This window comes from Zalophus californianus, chromosome 2 (assembly GCF_009762305.2).
Source record: "Zalophus californianus isolate mZalCal1 chromosome 2, mZalCal1.pri.v2, whole genome shotgun sequence".
Taxonomy (NCBI): Eukaryota; Metazoa; Chordata; class Mammalia; order Carnivora; family Otariidae; genus Zalophus; species Zalophus californianus.
This window is the reverse complement of record NC_045596.1, coordinates 187544931-187562553: the sequence shown is the minus strand read 5'-3', so window position 1 is coordinate 187562553 and position 17623 is coordinate 187544931. Positions and strand designations below refer to the sequence as shown.

The window sequence follows — 17623 nt, the reverse complement described above, 5'->3', positions numbered from 1 at the left end:
TCCCTCATAGGCCCGGCGCACTCCTCTCCCCGCCCCCCGCCGCCCCAGCCGCTCCCTCATAGGCCCGGCGCACTCTTCTCCCCGCCCCCGCCGCCCCTTGCCGCTCCCTCATAGGCCTGAGCGTCCCTTCCTGTCGGCATGCCCGCCCCGCTCTCGGGCCTCGCCCTCGCGCGCTTGGTTTGAAGAGCGGTCCCGCCTGCGAGTGAGGACCCGCGGGTTTCCGCTGGTGGCGCGGGCTTCTGAAAGTAAAAGGAGGGGCCCCTGAACGCCTCGCGAGGCCCAAGGAGCAGAGAGGAGGGAGTCAAAGGCGGGCCTGACGCCCACTCAGACCTCCCGGAGGAAGGGGAGCAGGCCGCGACCCGCGCTGGTAATCTCCATTCCCCTCTGGTGCCCGAGGCCTTTCCTTGGCTCACCCCCAGTTCCCTGCCCCTAAATCCTCCTTCCCTGCGCTACTGCCTCCCCGCCTGTTTTGGTTCACGAACTACGTACAGACCCTGGTGCAAACAAGGGGTCGTTTTCGCAGAATTTATCAACACAAATCCTGCAGGAAATTCTGCGTCAAACTTCAAGAGGTTCAGGACATCATTCGAAGTCAGGGATTCCCACGTGAAGAACCAGGCTGCCCCTAACATTTCTGTCTATTCGGGTATAAATCAGGGGCCGTATTTTGTCCATACATAGACATAGATAGATGGATGGATGGATGGCAGCCCTTTGTTGAGTGCTTAGCACATTTTTTGCAGCACATTTTCTTACCCTTTCAACAACTCCTGGAGGTAGGAATCCCAATCCCTGCACGGGCTTAAGGAAATGAAGTCATTTGCTCTTGCTAAAAGGAGAATTACCGGAGTTAGATTTGCATCCCAAGAAGAACACTTGGGCCTTTCTTAATCCCTCCCAAATTGAGAGAGGACCCGTGTTTGGCAGGCCCTTTTCTGCTGCCGTAAAACTGAAGAGTGGGACCCCCTCCAAACCCTACCATTGGTTCAGCATGCAGTTCTTCATAAGGGAGGTGCTGGTATAGTTGCACAGGTCCTATCACCCCATGGTGATGCCCACACCCCTTGCTCTGCTGAACTCTCTTACCAACATGATACTTCAGTTAAAGCAGCAGCAGTGGTTTTCTGTTTTCCTGTGAATTACGCTAATTAGTCTCGTGAAACGTTGTCATAGCAAAAGGTGATGTCTTCTGACTGAATCCAGTAATTTCTTTTTACAGAATTGTCTCAGAGGTGGCCAACTTTGACCTGGGCCTCGAAGAGGGAGAGGCAAGTGAGGCATTCCAGGTAAGAGGAATATATATGCAAGAGGGTGATTGTCGGCCAGGGACAGGATGTGGTCCTTATCGTTCATTTGGTGAGATGCCTGAACAATAAGAAATAAGATGATTAAGTGGTTTTGATTGTGGAGACTGTAAAGTGGTTTAGAATCTGGTCCAGATTATAGAGGGCGTTTGGACTTCTTGAGGTAAGCCAAAGTGTGAATTGAGTGATGTTCTGAATCATTAAGGAATGTTGCTATGGAAAGTTACAAATCTGGTTTTCAGGGTGATTAGTCTGGCAGAGAGTTAGGCTATTTGGATGGGGGAATCCAGTGAGGATGGCAGAAAGGGGGAACTGGAAAAGAACAATAGATCACTGTATGTTTTCTTATCTCTTATAGGAGATTTCTGGGAAATTATGAGTTACTTCTGTTCAAGCATTGAGAGGCAAAATGACCGAAGTGGAAAAGGTGAACGTACTCATCTGGAATGTACTCTTATATAGCAATATTACTACAAATAAATTTTAATCACATAGTTTATTATGACTATTCTAGCAGTGGGAGAAATAGTATAAATGTATTCCAAGAGGCTATAAAGGGGATTATGTTAAGAAAACATTGCCAGGAGTGCCCGGGTGGCTCAGGTGGTTAAGCATCTGCCTTCAGCTTGGGTCGTGATCCCGGGGTCCTGGGATTGAGCCCCGCATCGGGCTCCCTGCTCGGCCTGGAGTCTGCCTCTCCCTCTCCCTCTGATCTCTCTCACTTTCACTCTTTCTCAAATAAGTAGAATCTTTTTAAGAAAATATTGCCAAATACCAGAACATGACTAAATACTGGAACTGAACATAAATGCCAGAAAGCACAGAATACTGATGAATCTGTTCGCAGGGCAGAGGGAAGAGGAGTTGACTTGTGATAGACAAAAGAGTAAGGAAGCTTTCCCTAGAGGCCAGGAATCATGAAGCATGTGCTGTCTCTTCCAGCTGGTCCTGGGACTCAGGCCTTCAAGTGTCCGAGCTGGGCAAGTCTAGGCATAAACCTAGGGAAACCAGGGCGGCTGAGGTTGGCTGGCTGTGTCGTCTGTCTTCCTCCTTCCCTCTGCCTCTTCTCCCACTACAGTTCCTCTAAAAGGACTAAGCCAGCCTTTTTTCTAGCCTGACCACCTTTAGTTGTAAAATCAGTATTGACCGTGGCTAAACACAATGTTAAGAAATAACATTGTGGGCGGGGTGGGGGAGAGGGGCGCCTGGCTGGCTCAGTGGGTAGACCATGTGATTCTTGACCTTTTGGTCAGGAGTTCGGGCCCCACATTGGGCATAGAGCTTAATTAAAAAAAAAAAAAATTAACATTGTGGTGCAATGTGAAGAAATAAATAATAGAGCTCTTAAACCTACTATTTTAAAATACAACAAATATTTTTCTTTGGAACTTGGAAACTTACCAAAAATAGTTACGGCCTCTGTGTAAAAAGGGTTTTTTGATGTACAGTTATATAAAAGAAAGACAGCAGTCCTTCCCTACCAGGAATTAAAAGCATTTCTAAAATGGTGACCTATTTCTTATCCCAGGGGGTAGGGATGAGGAATATGATAGTCCCAAACCAGCATGCCAGATGCCTTCCTTGTCTCCATTTCCTTTGCTTTTGTCATTCAACCCTCCTGCTCCAACAGTCCAGCCCCCAGTTGTCTTCTGACCCTCAACCCAGCTGTTAAAATTTTTGAACTGTGCAGACAACATGAGAGCCATAACATATATTGAATTCCTCTTTTTCCTCTGTTGACATTGTGGTTTCTTCAGTCTGCTAAGTGTCAGACTGGTTTTCCATTGTGTTTCCATGACTTTCATGTATGGTGTACATAAAAAATATTGGTTTTTTTTTTTTTTTTTTTTTATAAAATCAGAAGTTTTCCCGATGTCATGTCACCAAGTATGAACATCCACATGGTTACTCTGTCAGTTACTGGCTAGGTACTAGAGCTACAAGTCCTATCTAATTGCATTCTGTGTTTATTTTCTTCATTAAGTAATCAGTGGGCTTTATTAAAAGTTAATACATTTCATAGAAGAAAGTCAGTTTCTCACCTAGGTTGTCTAAATGTAAAGGATTTTTATCTGTATGCGAAGCAGATTAAAATAAACTGAATACTCAGAATCTAGCAATCTGGAGTTCTGTGTCACTTTATATTGAAAAAAGCCATTTCATTAAAAATTATTCCAGCTCTTCAACCCAGTGAAATTGTATTCTGTTTCTAGGCATATCTGTTATGAAGTTTATATTGATACCTTTAGAATTATGTTTGTTTCTTCGTTTATAAAATATAATTTTCATGTGGATCATGTGTAACAATAATCTTTCTTAGGTCTGATATGTTTGAAGTCCAATGTGAAATCTAACAGTGTCATGATATTCTACCATCTCAATCTTTTAGGATGAACCTGTTTTTCCTTCCCAGGAATATATCAGTTGCCAGTGAGTTTGTGTTGCAAAGTTTTCTGCAAACATTCAAGAGAATATTTATCGACTCGAAAAGCACAAGTACTGGAAAGGCATTGCCAGAGGTAAATAGGAGTTTTTCTCTCAAATGCTTTAGTATATGTTGTTATTTCACTTTAAAAAACTATTATATGTGTTTTCTACATAAATGATGATATTACTAATGAAGAGGGAGACTACATCAGCTATCGATTTCTATACGGAAAACCAGACCAAAACCTCTTGGCTTAAGACAAGTTAATTTTTTCTTACAGTTCTATGGGTTGACTGGGCAGGTCTTTGGCAGATGTCACCTGAACTCACTCAGGCTTACTTAGGCGTTGAATTCGGATGTCTGGATGATCCAAAACATCTGAACTCAGTACGTTTGAGTTAGTTGGTCTTGGCTGTTAGCTGGGGTAATTTGATTCTGCTCCTGATGTCCTTTTATCCTCTGTGAGACCAGAGTTCTAGCATGACAGTCTCAGGGCAGGACTCCAGCGTAGCCAAATCCAGTGCAAAAGCACTTACTACACCTCGGTTTGCTTCACGCTTGTTGATGCGGCATTGACCGAAGCAAGTCACATGGCCAAGGACAGAATCAGTGAGTGGGCTCAGATACCATCTCTTGATAGGAGGAATGGCAGAGATTTTGTGGCCATTACTTACCTACGATGCAAGCTTTTCTCCCCTTCTAAAAGCCTATCCTTTTTTTTTTTTTTTTTTTATTGTAAGTAAACCATAATCCCAAATCACAAAAGTATTTCCTGGCCCCCTTACCTTGGCATGGCTAACATGGATATACTGTGTGCAAACAAAAAACACATGTCATTGATAAACAAGGATTAAAAGACTGCCATTTCACATTGACTAATGACAAAAATACAGTCATTAAATTAACAGACACAGGTTAAAATGTGTTTATTCCTATCTTTAAACATGCTTATGATTAACATAAACCAAAACTAATCAATATTGCAGTTCTCGTTTATACACTGAATTGTTCTCCCAACTAACTATCGTGTTGGGAGAAAAGAAGAGCAGTGGATGGAAACAGAAGAAAAGGGAACTGCACAGTGGTGTCTAGAAAGGAACTCTGTACTAGGAAATAGTAGCACAAGAGTGATGGCCAACATAGTAGCACTACTTGGGCAAGATAGTGCTTGATGCAATAAAGTGATTATAATAAAAACCATAATGATATCTAGAGGGGAGGGGGTGGGGGGATGGGTTAGCCTGGTGATGGGTATTAAAGAGGGCACATTCTGCATGGAGCACTGGGTGTTTTGCACAAACAATGAATCATGGAACACTACATCAAAAACTAATGATGTAATGTATGGTGATTAACATAACAAAATTATTAAAAAAACCATAATGACACAAAAACCACTTATGTTTACATGAGGCTTTGTAATTTACAAAATGTTTTCTTATGTCCTATCACATTTATCCTTATGATAATTGCATAAAGTGTTCAGGATGACATTGATCCCCATTTTGCAGTTAAGGCTTAGGGTGCTTCTAAAATCATAACACTATTAGATGGAAGAGCCAAGATCTAAAGCTACCTGATAACTAGCCCCATTCTTATTTCACATTAAAACTTCATGCAAAACTATATATACACATGTATATAGTACATATATACCCATAGTATGTATGTTAAATATACTATATACGTATATACATAGTACACATGTACATAATATATATTATATGTAAAGGCAGTTAAGGAAATAACCATTACAAAATGGGTTTTGAAGTTTTACCAAAAAAATATATTCTAAACAAAGAAATTGATGTCCTTGTTTGTTTGTTTTAGTACTAACTGGCAGAAATCTTACATGGGATAGAATTTACTTTCCCGTAACTTCTAAACCAATGGAGAGAAAATGGGAAGCAAAACTGAAGCAAATTGAAGAACGAGCATCTCGTTATGAGAGGAAACCATTATCCTCAGTATACAGACCAAGATTGTCCAAGCCAGAAGAACCACCCTCCATTTGGAAACTATTCCATCGGCAAACTCAGGCTTTTAATTTTGTTAAAAGCTGTAAAGAGGTAATTTTCTTGTCTCCTACTTTTTTTTTTTTGTGAAGCTACTATAACTTAGAATTTAAAAAAAAAAAGTCTGTTGTCTTCATTTCAGTCCACATGATCTAGCAAAAGAATTTAATTGTGATCTAAATACCACACTATTTTTTTTTTTTTTAAGATTTATTTATTTGTCAGAGAGAGAGCACAAGCAGGGGGAGCGGCAGGCAGAGGGAGAAGCAGGCTTCGCGCTGAGCAGGGAGCCCGATACGGGACTCGATCTCAGGACCCCGGGATCATGACCTGAGCCGAAGGCAGATGCTTAACGACTGAGCCACCCAGGTGTCCCTAAATATCACACTATTTACAGAAATTATCCCTATGAATTTTTGGCCATTTACTTAATATTAATAAATGAAAAAGAATGAGCTATGTAGTGACAATTAGTTTAAAAAATTTGTAATGATATTTTAAAAAGTTTTAATTGAAATATAGTTGACATAGTATATTAGTTTCAGGTGAACACAGTGATTCGACAATTATATATATTACAAAATGCTCACCATGATAAGTCGAATCACCGTCTCTCACCAAAGTTACTATAATATCATTGACTGTATTCCCTATGCCATACCCTTCATCGTCATGGCTCGTTTATAACTGGAGGATTGTGCTTCTTAAACCCCTTCACCTATTTATCCCCCTTCGCTCAGGCAACCACCAGTTTGTTCTCTGTATTTATGAGTCCATTTCAGGTTTGTTTTGTTTTTAGATACCACATATAAATGAAATCATACGATTTTTTGTTTTTCTCTAACTTATTATATCCTTTAGGTCCATCCATGTTGTTGTGAACAGGAAGACTTCATTCTTTTTTTTATGGCTGAGTAATAATCTTTTGTGTATATATACTGCATCTTTATCTTTATTTATCAGTGGACACTTAGGTATCTTCCATAACTTGGCTATTACAAATAAACCTTGTATATATACTTTTTTGATTTAGTGGTTTCATTTTCTTCAGGTGAATACTGAATTATTGGAATTACTGGATTGTATGGTAGTTCGATTTTTAATTTTTTTTGAGGAACCTCCATTCTGCTTTCTGTAATGGCTGCATCAACTTACATTCCCACCAGTGGTGCATAAGTGTTCCCTTTTCTCCAAATCCTTACCAGCATTGTTATTTCTTGTCCTTTTTTTTTTTTTTTTAGATTTATTTATTTATTTTAGAGAGAGCAGGGTGGGGGAGGGGTAGAGAGAGAGGGAGAGAGAGAATCCTCAAGCAGACTTCCCCACTGAACGCTGAGCCTGACTCAGGGCTCCATCCGAGGACCCTGAGATCATGACCTGAGCCGAAATCAAGAGTCAGATGCTTAACCAACTGAGCCACCCAGGTGCCCCATTTCTTGTTTTTTTGATCCTAGCCATTCTGAGTGGTGTGAGGTGATATCTCATTTGATTTGATTTGATTTGCATGTCCCTGATGATTAGTGATATTGAGCATTGTTGGCCATCTGTATGTTTTACTTCTTCCTTACCAATTTGGATGCCTTTTTTCCCCTTCTTTTTCTTGTCTGATTGCTGTGGTTAGGATTTCTACTACTATATTGAGTAGAAGCGTAAAGAATGGGTATCTTATCTTTTCCTCATCTTGGAGGAAAAGCTTTCAGCTTTTCATTATTGGGTATGATGTTGGCTGTGGGTTAGTCATTTATGGTCTTTTTATGTTGAGGTGTGTTCCCTCTATATTCACTTTGTTGATAGTTTTATCATGATGTTAAATTTGGTCAGATGCTTTTTCTGCATCTATTGAGGTGATCATCTGATCTTTGTCCTTCATTTTATTAAAGTGCTGTATATGTTGATTTGTGGATATTGAACCATTCTTGTGTCCCTGGAATAAACCCCATTTGATCATGGTGAATGATCCTTTTAAAGTATTGTGTTAGGTTTGCTAATATTTTGTTGAAGAGTTTTACATCTGTGCTCATCAGGGATAATGGTCTGTAATTTCCTTTTTTTTTTTTTTTTTGTAGTGTCTTTGTCCAGTTTGGTTTGAGGGTAATGCTGGTGGCCTTGTGCAACAAATTTAGAAGCATTCCTTAAAAAAAAAAAAGGGTGCCTGGGTGGCTCAGTTGGTTAAGTGACTGCCTTCGGCTCAGGTCATGATCCTGGAGTCCTGGGATCCAGTCCCGCGTCCGGCTCCCTGCTCAGCAGGGAGTCTGCTTCTCCCTCTGACCCTCCCCCGTCTCATGCTCTCTCTCTATCTCATTCTCTTTCTCAAATAAATAAATAAATAAATAATCTAAAAAAAAAAAAATTCCTTTCTCTTGTATATTTTGAAATAGCTTGAGAATTCTTTATTAAATGTTTGGTAGAATTCACCTGTGTAGCCATCTGGTCCTGGACTGTTGTTTTTTGGGAACTTTTTGATTACTGATTCACTTTCATTACTAGTAATCCATCTGTACAGATATTCTATTTCTTCCTGATTCAGTCTTTATCCATTTCTTCTAGGTTGTCTAATTTATTGGCATATATTTTCTTGTAGTAGTCTCTTATAAACCTTTGTATTTTTGTGGTGTCAGTTGTAACTTCTCTTTTATTTCTGATTTTATTTTTGAGTCTTCTTTTTTATTCTTGGTGAGTCTGGCTATATTAATTTTGTTTATCTTTTCAAAGAAGGAGCTTTTAATTCCATTGAGCTTTTCTATTATCTTTTTAGTCTCTATTTCATTTATTTCCACTCTGATCTTTATTATTTTCTTCCTTCTAATTTTGGGCTTTGCTCTTGTTTTGCTAGTTCCTTTAGGTGTAAGTTTAGATTGCTTTTTTGAGATTTTTCTTATTTCTTGAAGTAGGACTGTATTGCTTATAAATTTCCCTCTTAGAACTGCTTTTGCTGTGTTCCATAGATTTTGAACCATTGTGTTTCCATTTTCTCTTGTGTCCAGGTATTTTTTTTTATTTCCTCTTGAATTTGCCCATTGACTCCATTCACCCCATTGACCCATTGTTAAGAAACATGTTGTTTATTCTCCATGTGTTTGTGTTACTTCCAGTTTTTTTCTTGTAATTGATTTCTAGTTTCATATTGTTGGAACAGATGCTTGATAGGATTTTAGTCCTTTTAAATTTATTGAGACTTGTTTGGTGGCCTTACATGTGATGTATCCTGGAGAATGTTCCATGTGCACTTGAAAGAATGTGTTTTCTTCTCTTTGGGGATGAAATGTTCTGTATATATCTATTAAATGCATATGGTGTCATGTCATTCGAAGCCAGTGTTACTTTATTGATTTTCTGTCTGGATGATCTATCCGCTGATGTAAGTGGGGTGTTCAGTTACCCTACTTTTACTGTATTACTGTCACTCTCTCCCTCTTTGTTAATACTTTATATATTTGGGTGCTCCTGTGTTGGGTGCATAGACGTTCACAATTGTTGTATCCTCTTGTAAGATTGATCCCTTCATCATTATGTCATGCTATTCTTTTTTTTTTTTTTTAAAGATTTATTTATTAGAGAGCGCACACAGGTGCGGGAGGGGCAGAGGGAGAGCATCTCAAGCAGATTCCCTGCTGAGTGCAGAGTCTGACAAGGGGCTCAGTCCCAGGACGCTGAGATCATGACCTGAGCCGAAACCAAGTGTTGGATGCTCAACCGACTGAGCCACCCAGGAGCCCCTATGTCATGCCTTTCTTTGTCTCTTTTTACAGTGTTTAAGTCTATTTTGTCTGATATAAGTGCTGCCTTTTTTTTTTTTTTTTCATTTTCATTTGCTTGGAATATCTTTTTTCCATTTATTTGCATGGCATATCTTATCCCTTCTTTTTCAGTCTTTCAATCTGAAGTCTCTTGTGGGCAGCATATAGATGGGGTTGGTTTTTTTTCCATTCAGTCACGCTTTGTCATTTGATTGGAGCATTTAGTCCACTTAGTCCGTGTAAAAGTGATTATTGATAGATATGTACCTATTGCCATTTTGTTAGTTGTTTTCTGGTTGTTTTTGTAGTTCTCGTTTTTTCCTTCTTGCTGTCTTTCCTTGTGATTGATGACTTTCTTTAGTGTTATACCTGGATTCCTCCCTCTTTATTTTTTGTGTATCTGTTATAGGTTTTTGGCGTATAGTTACCACGAGGTTCATGTATAATATCTTAAGTATATAGCAGTCTATAAAGTTGGTGGTTGCTGATGTTCCAACACATTCTAAAAGTGCTACATTTTTACTTCCCACCTCCGTGTTTAAGTGTATGATGCTATATTTTACATCTATTTGTTTTATGTTCGCCTTAACTAATTTTTGTAGATATTTTACTACTTTTGTCCTTTAACCTTCATACTGGCTTTATAAGTGATTGATCTACTTTTACTATATGTTTTCTTTGATAAGTGAAATTTTTTCCTTTCATAATTTTCTTCTAGTTATGTTCTTTTCTTTTCCACATAAAGAAGTCCTTTTAAAATTTGTTGGAAAGCCAATTTAGTGGTAAAGAACTCTTTTAAATTTTGTCTGGAAACTATATCTCTCCTTCGGTTCTGAATGGTAATCTTGTTGGGTAGAGTATTCTTGGACATAGGTTTATTTCTTTTCAGCACTTGAAATGTATCATGCCACCCCCTTCTGACCTGCCTCGTTTTTGCTGAAAAAATCAGTTTACAATCTGTGGGTGTTCCCTTGTATGTAACTAGTTGCTTTTTTGTTACTGCTTTGAAGAGTCTCTCTTTATCTTTAAATTTTGCCATTTAGTTATCACGTGTCTTGGTGTGTACCTCCTTGGGTTCATCTTGTTTGGGCTCTCTGTGCTTCTTGGCACTGTTATATTTTTCCTTTCCCGGGTCAGGGAAGTTTTAGGCTATCATTGCTTCAAGTAAGTTTTCTGCCCCTTTATCTTTTCTCCTTCTGGGGCTCCTATAATGTGATTGTTAGTGCACTTGATGTTGTCCCAGAGGTTCCTTAACCTATGGTTATTTTATTCATTTCCTTTTCTTTTCAGTATTCAGCTTGGATGCTTTCCACAATCTGCATCCTCTAATCTGCTCTGATTGCCTCTGGTGTAGTTTTCATTTCAGTTATTGTATTCTTCGGCTCTGATTCCTTCTCTTTTATATCTCCTATTTCTTTGTTGAACTTCTCAAAGTACATCCACTCTTCTTTCAAGTCTGGGAAGCATCTTTCTGACCATAACTTTGAACTATCTGTTCGTCAGGTAGATTGTTTATCTCCGTTTCTTTTTCTGAGGTTTTGTCTTATTCTTTTGTTGCGAACATAGTCCTTTGTCTCCTTATTTTGTCTGACTTTCTGTGTTTGTTTTCAATTATTAGGTAAGTCAGCTCTGTCTCTGGTCTTCAGGGTAGTAGCTTTATGTGACAGGTGTCCTGGGGGCCCAGAAGCACAACCCCCGCCGGTCACAGGAACCAATCACTGTGGGGGTGTCCCCTTGTGACTGCACGTGACCTCCTGTGGTGCCCAGGCTGCGGCGGCTGCTTGTGCCCTGGTTGCTGAGCCTGGTCCTCAGCCTTCCTTGTCCATCAGCAATGACTGTGGGCCGTGGTTCCTCTGGGCGCCCTGCTGGGCAGTCCTGGCCCCCAGATCAGTGGACTCTAATGACTGGCTGTGACTACCGCAGGCACACAGGTGGGAAGAGCTAGCCCCCAGTGCTGTTGGCCCTGAGGCCTCTGGCTGAGAGGCCTGGCCGCAGCCACTGTGGCTCCTCACCTGCCTGGGCAGGACTCGCTCTGGGGGGGTGCCAGTACCAGCCGGGGCTGTCTGCTGGGTGTGGCCAGGTTAGTGTTGCTTTTTGGGGGTGCTGGCCCCAACCGAGGCTGTCTGCCAGCTATGGTGAGGCAAGAGCCACGCTGGATGAATGCCTGTCAGGGCAGGCAGGTTAGATGGGGCCAGTCACCCGGGGAGCACTGAGATGGGGCAGGCAGACGGAGAGTCAGGACTGGCTCCCACCAGTGTCGGGCCAGCTAGGCGAAAGGAGGGCAGGAAAAATGCCACCCACTAGCACTCGCATCTCCAGAGGGAGCTCCTACCCCTATCTTGGTTTCTCTGGCACTGGTCTTAAAATTAGTCAATGAATCTTCCTGTATGTAACCCAGTTGCTTTTCAAACTGCTGCTTCTGTGTGCTGGGTCTTGAACTAAGTAATACGGTGTGTTGGCCCTGTAACAGTGGAGTCTGTCTGAGAGTTAAGTCCTGGTGATTTTCAAAAACCAGATATACTAGGGAATGGGGACTGGTTCTCCGTTCTCCGGCGGCAGGTCACCAGGCCTGGGGGTGCCTGATGTGGGGCTTGATCCTCTTCCTCCTCAGGGAGGACTTCTACACCTGTGCTAACTGTCCTGCTTGTGGTTCTCCGTACCAGGGTTTAGTTCCTATTTTTGTTTTACGCCCCCCCCCCGACCCTTCTTGATATTGCCCTGATTTTACATCTTCAGCTGTGGAAGATTTGTTCTGCTGGTCTTTGACTGTTTTCAGAGCAAGTTGCTTTACTTGTGGCGGTTACCTCAGTGTGTCCATGGAAGGTGAGCTCAGCATCCTCCTACTCAGCCTATTTGTCCTACTCTCACATAATGACATTTATTTATTTATTTATTTATTTATTTATTTATTTATTAAAGATTTTATTTATTTATTTGACAGAGAAAGACACAGCGAAAGAGGGAACACTTAATGACATTTAAAAGAAGCTATGCTGGGGCACCTGGGTGGCTCAGTCAGTTAAGCGTCTGCCTTCGGCTCAGGTCATGATCCCTGGGTCCTGGGATCAAGCCCCGCATCGGGCTCCCTGCTCCGCGGGAAGCCTGCTTCTCCCTCTCCCACTCCCCCTGCTTGTGCTCTCTCTCTGTCAAATAAATAAATTAGGGAAAAAAAATTTAAAAAAATAAATAAAAGAAGCTATGCTTAGAGGAAGAATGACCATACCCATGGACTGAAAAATAATAGAATGACTAGATTTAAGTGGAGAACTACAACAATACCCACAGAAATATGAGGAAACGAATGAGTGGAGTATGGAATTTTTAAGGATGAAATGAGGAGGAAGGAAAACTGCACTTAGCGCAGAGTCTGCTTGAGAGTCTCTCTCCCTCTGCCCCTCCCCATGATGCATGTGAGCTCTCTCTCTCTCTTTAAAATGAGTAAATCTTTAAAAGAAATAGTTCAGTTTCATAAACTAGAAAGTGAAGCTATAATAGGAAGTCAAACTGAGGTGATTGAAAAGTGATTTTTCTCCTTTTTTTTCTCTTTTTGATCTGGATATTCGAATTGTTTCTGCCTTGAGCACGTATTACTTGAGTGAATAAAAATAAATATAATTAGATTTTGATTGGCATAGATGTAATAATTATTTTTCTTTTTTTAGTAATAAAGTTCAAATTCCACTTTTCCAAAATTCGATAAAATTCTTCACGAACATTGCATAGCCACAGTTGATTTTGGATTTGTGCCTTATTAATTTTTTGAATATTATTTTTGATCTTCTAAAGGATGTTCATGTATTTGCTTTGGAATACAAAGTGGGCGATGGACAACGTATTTACCTGGTGACAACCTATGCTCAACTTTGGTTTTATTATAAATCCCGGTAAGTCTGTAAAGGACAACACATTAAAGTTACATTTCCTTCATCTAGTAATGTTCGTGAAATTAATTCTGGCTGAATTAACTGTTGTAGATCTCGATCCCCCACTTGGTTACTCCTTTAATAGTAGAATTGAATTCTGGAGCTTCCTTGTCATGGCAACACTGCATGATCTTACCAGGTGCCGGGAGAAAAGTCGTGTGCAATTGTGTGTGTGTTCTGAGTTCCTGCGCATGTGATGACGCAATTCCCCCATCACCTCTTGTTCAAATTACAAACCTTTTACTTCTGTAGGATGCCATCTGGACTTCACTTAGCACAGATCATCATTTACTTATGGAAGCAGTATGTATTTTTAATAACCCATGTTAAAGTCTTATCTCTTGATCCACATGTGAGCATTGAAAACTCTTTGAAGTCTGGTGATTCAGAATATGTTTTTAGTCAGTTTTTAACATACTATTTTCCTAATGAAAATACAAAACTTAAAAAATTCTCATTTATCAAATCCCAGGAATACATGTGATCCTGAGATTCCAGTTCGAGAAAGAAATTTCTTTTCTCAGACAAGATTCTTTTTATAATGACACCAAGAAAAAAAAAAAGATCATACAATGTCAAAATTCTGTGAATAAATAACAGCATGAAGTTGACCATATTTTCAAATAAATACTGTTACAGAATATGATTGTTACATCTTCTTTGATGGAGCTCTTAATAATATGATCCCTAAACCCACAGGGAGCAGTTGTTCACTTTGCCATGTCTTCATTATGCCGTAGTTATATATCATTCAATCACAGTTAAGCAGTATCTTGAGATATAAGATCAACTGCCATGATTTTAAAAAGGTATAAGATGTAAACCTAACAATCTTGAATTACTCAATTCAGAAAAAATCTCTTACACTGCTATGAAGTCATTCCTGAAAACGCTGTGTGCAAGCTTTATTTTGATTTGGAATTTAACAAACTTGCCAATCCAGAAGCTGATGGGAAAAAGATGGTTGCATTACTCATTGAGGTAAATTACAAACTCAGGTTTTTCTCCTTATATCTGTATATCTCTTCATTCACTTATTCATTCATTCATTCATTCATTCATTGAGTCCAACCTATGTAATATTTGGGTTCTGTGTTTCACCACCTTTTTCTTCTCTTCCTTTTGACTTTTCATTTCTTAATATGACTTCTCTGAGTAAACTTCTAAAATGGTCAAAGGTTCAGTTTAGGTCCATATATATTGTAATATTAGTATATCTATTAAAATGGACTTGAGAAAGGTGGTAGTTTGGAAACTTTGTTTTTAAATTATATATTAACTCTGTTACAAGTAGCTGACTCTGGTAAAAGTTAGGCAAAGTAATTTTTACTGTAAAAATCGGTTACTGAGATGAATTTCAAGAAAACTTTGATTAAAAATTGCATCCTAATTTTTGTGCTGGAAGGAATTTTGGAAATTATTCTGTCTTACACCATCATAAATGAGGAGACTAAGGTCTAGAAAAACTTAACTCCTATTTCAGGTCCAATGGTATTGGTAAAACATGATCTAGAAGTACAGTTATTGTTTTTTAACAAAGAGAAAAGACTGTAATTCTAGTATATGTTTTTGATTTAGCAGTGTGAACCAGGAAGTTACTAACAAAAGGGATAATATGGGCTTGTTCAACTAAAGTCTGTTAATATTTGTTTATAAAATCTTTTAAGATTTTATTACATTGAGTTTTATTAAACTTGTATTGGCTATTATTTGGACTCGAAGTAGGTAATAACATTTATCGATTAATTTTTCTTTTTTCCTTTTTAAAATTTTTTTAAAATTTTTATTTTATTTTTTATTTTGAGAGAGAGAGTGAGCAAGCAGGGGAGGGGCAGAGGGAGAGAGAGAATTCCAAGCAGACCACGCTGAACACAGAGCCCGACGTGGGCCTTGATCTCATGACCTGGAGATCATGACCTGGGCTGAAATCAAAAGTTGGACGCCTAACCGACTGAGCCACCCAGGCACCCCTTAATTTTTTTCTTTTTTTTTTTTTTTTTAGAGAGAGTGCATACATGTGCCAAAATCAAGAGTCGTACACCCACTGACCGAGCCATTGAGGCACCCCTTAATTTTTTTCTTTAGATGTTAACTATAGATGACACATTTTATAACTTTAAAAATATATCTTTTTTTTTAAAGATTTTATTTATTTATTTGAGAGAGAGAGAGAGAGAAACAGCACGAGAGGGGAGAGGGTCAGAGGGAGAAGCAGGCTCCCCGCTGAGCCGGGAGCCCGATGTGGGACTCGATCCCAGGACTCCGGGATCATGACCTGAGCCGAAGGCAGTCGCTTAACCAACTGAGCCACCCAGGCGCCCTAAAAATATATCTTAAAATGTTTTTGATAAAGAGTATCTCCTGATTATGTTGAATCACTCTTTTTCTTAAACTTTTTTGAAAAATGTATGCAAATACTTTAAAAAAAATCATGCAATGTTAGCTTTCTCTTGGCTTCCCCCTTCCCTTACTTAGGTTTATTGACTTATTATGAAGTGTAGTTGACATCTAATATTTTATTAGTTTTAAGGATATATTAACATGGTGATTTAACGTTTATATACATTATATAAGATTCACCATGTTAAGTCTAGTTTCCGTTTGTCACCATATAAGCTTATAATATTAATGACTATATTCCCTATATTGTTGTGCATACATCCTTGTACCTGCAAAAATAACATGAATAAATACAAGTTATTATATAACTATTAGGTATCTAAGTGCTTGGCAGTTTATAAGCATTTTGCTCACGTCAAGATAGCTATGTATGGTAGTTCTTAGTGACTTCCTTTTGCAAGTGGGAAGACTGAACTTTCAGAAGTGACTTCTTGAGTGGCTGCACAGCTAATGCTTTTAAGCAGGTACATATTTCAAGCACTGTGCTAACTCTTTACTCTCATCTTGTCATTTACTCCTAACAACAATCCCAAAAGTTAGCTCAGGTTATTATCCCATTTTGCAATTGAGGAATGTAAGGTTTGGACTTGACCAAAGTCACAGAGCTGGTTAGTGGCAAAGCCAGTACTCAAACCTAGATCTTTCTGATTCCAGATCTTGTGCTCCTATCCCTGTGCTTGCTGCCTTCTTATAATGGATAACTGCCTTCAGTGTCAGCAGCATCCAGCCCCAGGGGGCTGTATTCTTGGAGGTAGACTTTGGCTCAGTGTGTGTGAGGAACCTTCTGAAAACTAAAACTATGAAAAATGGAATTGTGACTTTTTAACTCACAGATGATATTTAAGGAGATACTTAAAAAGAAATATATTTATTGTGCTTAAAAATAAATGTATTTATTGTGATTTTAGAAGAGATTAATGTATAAGATAAACTGTTCGAATTTTAGGAAGTCCTTTACTCCTGAGAGCCTATGACTTTTTGAACATGTATGATAATTTAAATATGAATGTATATTTCTATACATCAGTAATTTGGTGAAGTTGTTACATAGTAAATATTCAGATAATAAAATAAAAAATGAGTTGTACCAAGATATTTGAATTTTCTCATGGAAAAATTTTTTTGAAATATTAATTACTTACATTTTACCTGTGTTTTTAGCATGTTTGTAAAGCACTTCAAGAGCTATACAGGGTTAATTGTTCAGCCGAAGATGTTTTCAACTTGGATTCCAGCACTGATGAAAAATTTAGCCGCCATCTAATATTTCAGCTCCATGATGTGGCATTTAAAGATAATGTTCATGTTGGTAAGTATACTGTTTTTTCAAAAGTCATGGAATTCTGTTAAAATCCTCACATTTTCCTTTTCCTCTTAAACTTTTGTAAGTATTTGTCGGGTTTTAGGGTTATTAACCTATCCTGAATAACGAGATGTGATTTTTCACATCTTCAGGATTGGCCTTCGGTTCTAGACCTGCCTTCCTCTTCTAGACACATTTTAGATACATTAACTACTCAGGAGGTCCTTGGTATTAGTGACTCTTGCTAGAGATTTTGAGATGGCCATGCATTGCCTAGTACTGGTTTCTGCTCTAACAGGAGTCTTTTTAGAAGTTTTTTGCCCGAGAGGCCTAATTCAAGTCTCATCTGTGATGCCTCAGAGCTATGTTTCTGTCCTTCACTTCAGCCTTGCCTTAGCCTTAGCCTTTAGTCCATGAGGACTGGGGCTTGGGCTCCAAACCATGTCTGGAGAGGCTTTTTTATTGTTTATTGCTCCAGGCAGAACCTCAGGATTGGGAAAATGTCTGCATATG

At 39.1% G+C, this 17623-nt stretch overlaps 1 protein-coding gene across 6 annotated transcripts in view; it reads left to right on the top strand.

Annotated features, from left to right (window-relative positions):
- Positions 1-173: 173 nt before the first annotated feature.
- The window catches only part of PRIMPOL (primase and DNA directed polymerase), a 58617-nt gene continuing 41167 nt past the window's right edge, over positions 174-17623 (top strand). For 4 of the 6 annotated variants that reach the window (XM_027598386.2, XM_027598392.2, XM_027598391.2 and 1 more), the window contains exons 1-8: positions 174-367; positions 1220-1286; positions 1663-1731; positions 3694-3823; positions 5563-5801; positions 13271-13368; positions 14259-14388; positions 16969-17116. In XM_027598386.2, coding sequence (XP_027454187.2) covers positions 5622-5801; positions 13271-13368; positions 14259-14388; positions 16969-17116 — 556 coding nt within the window. In that variant the 5' untranslated portion in view covers positions 174-367; positions 1220-1286; positions 1663-1731; positions 3694-3823; positions 5563-5621. Of the gene's footprint in view, positions 368-1219; positions 1287-1662; positions 1732-3693; positions 3824-5562; positions 5802-13270; positions 13369-13659; positions 13711-14258; positions 14389-16968; positions 17117-17623 lie in introns of all 6 variants that reach the window. The other 2 variants (XM_027598389.2, XM_027598388.2) reach the window with 1 other exon arrangement.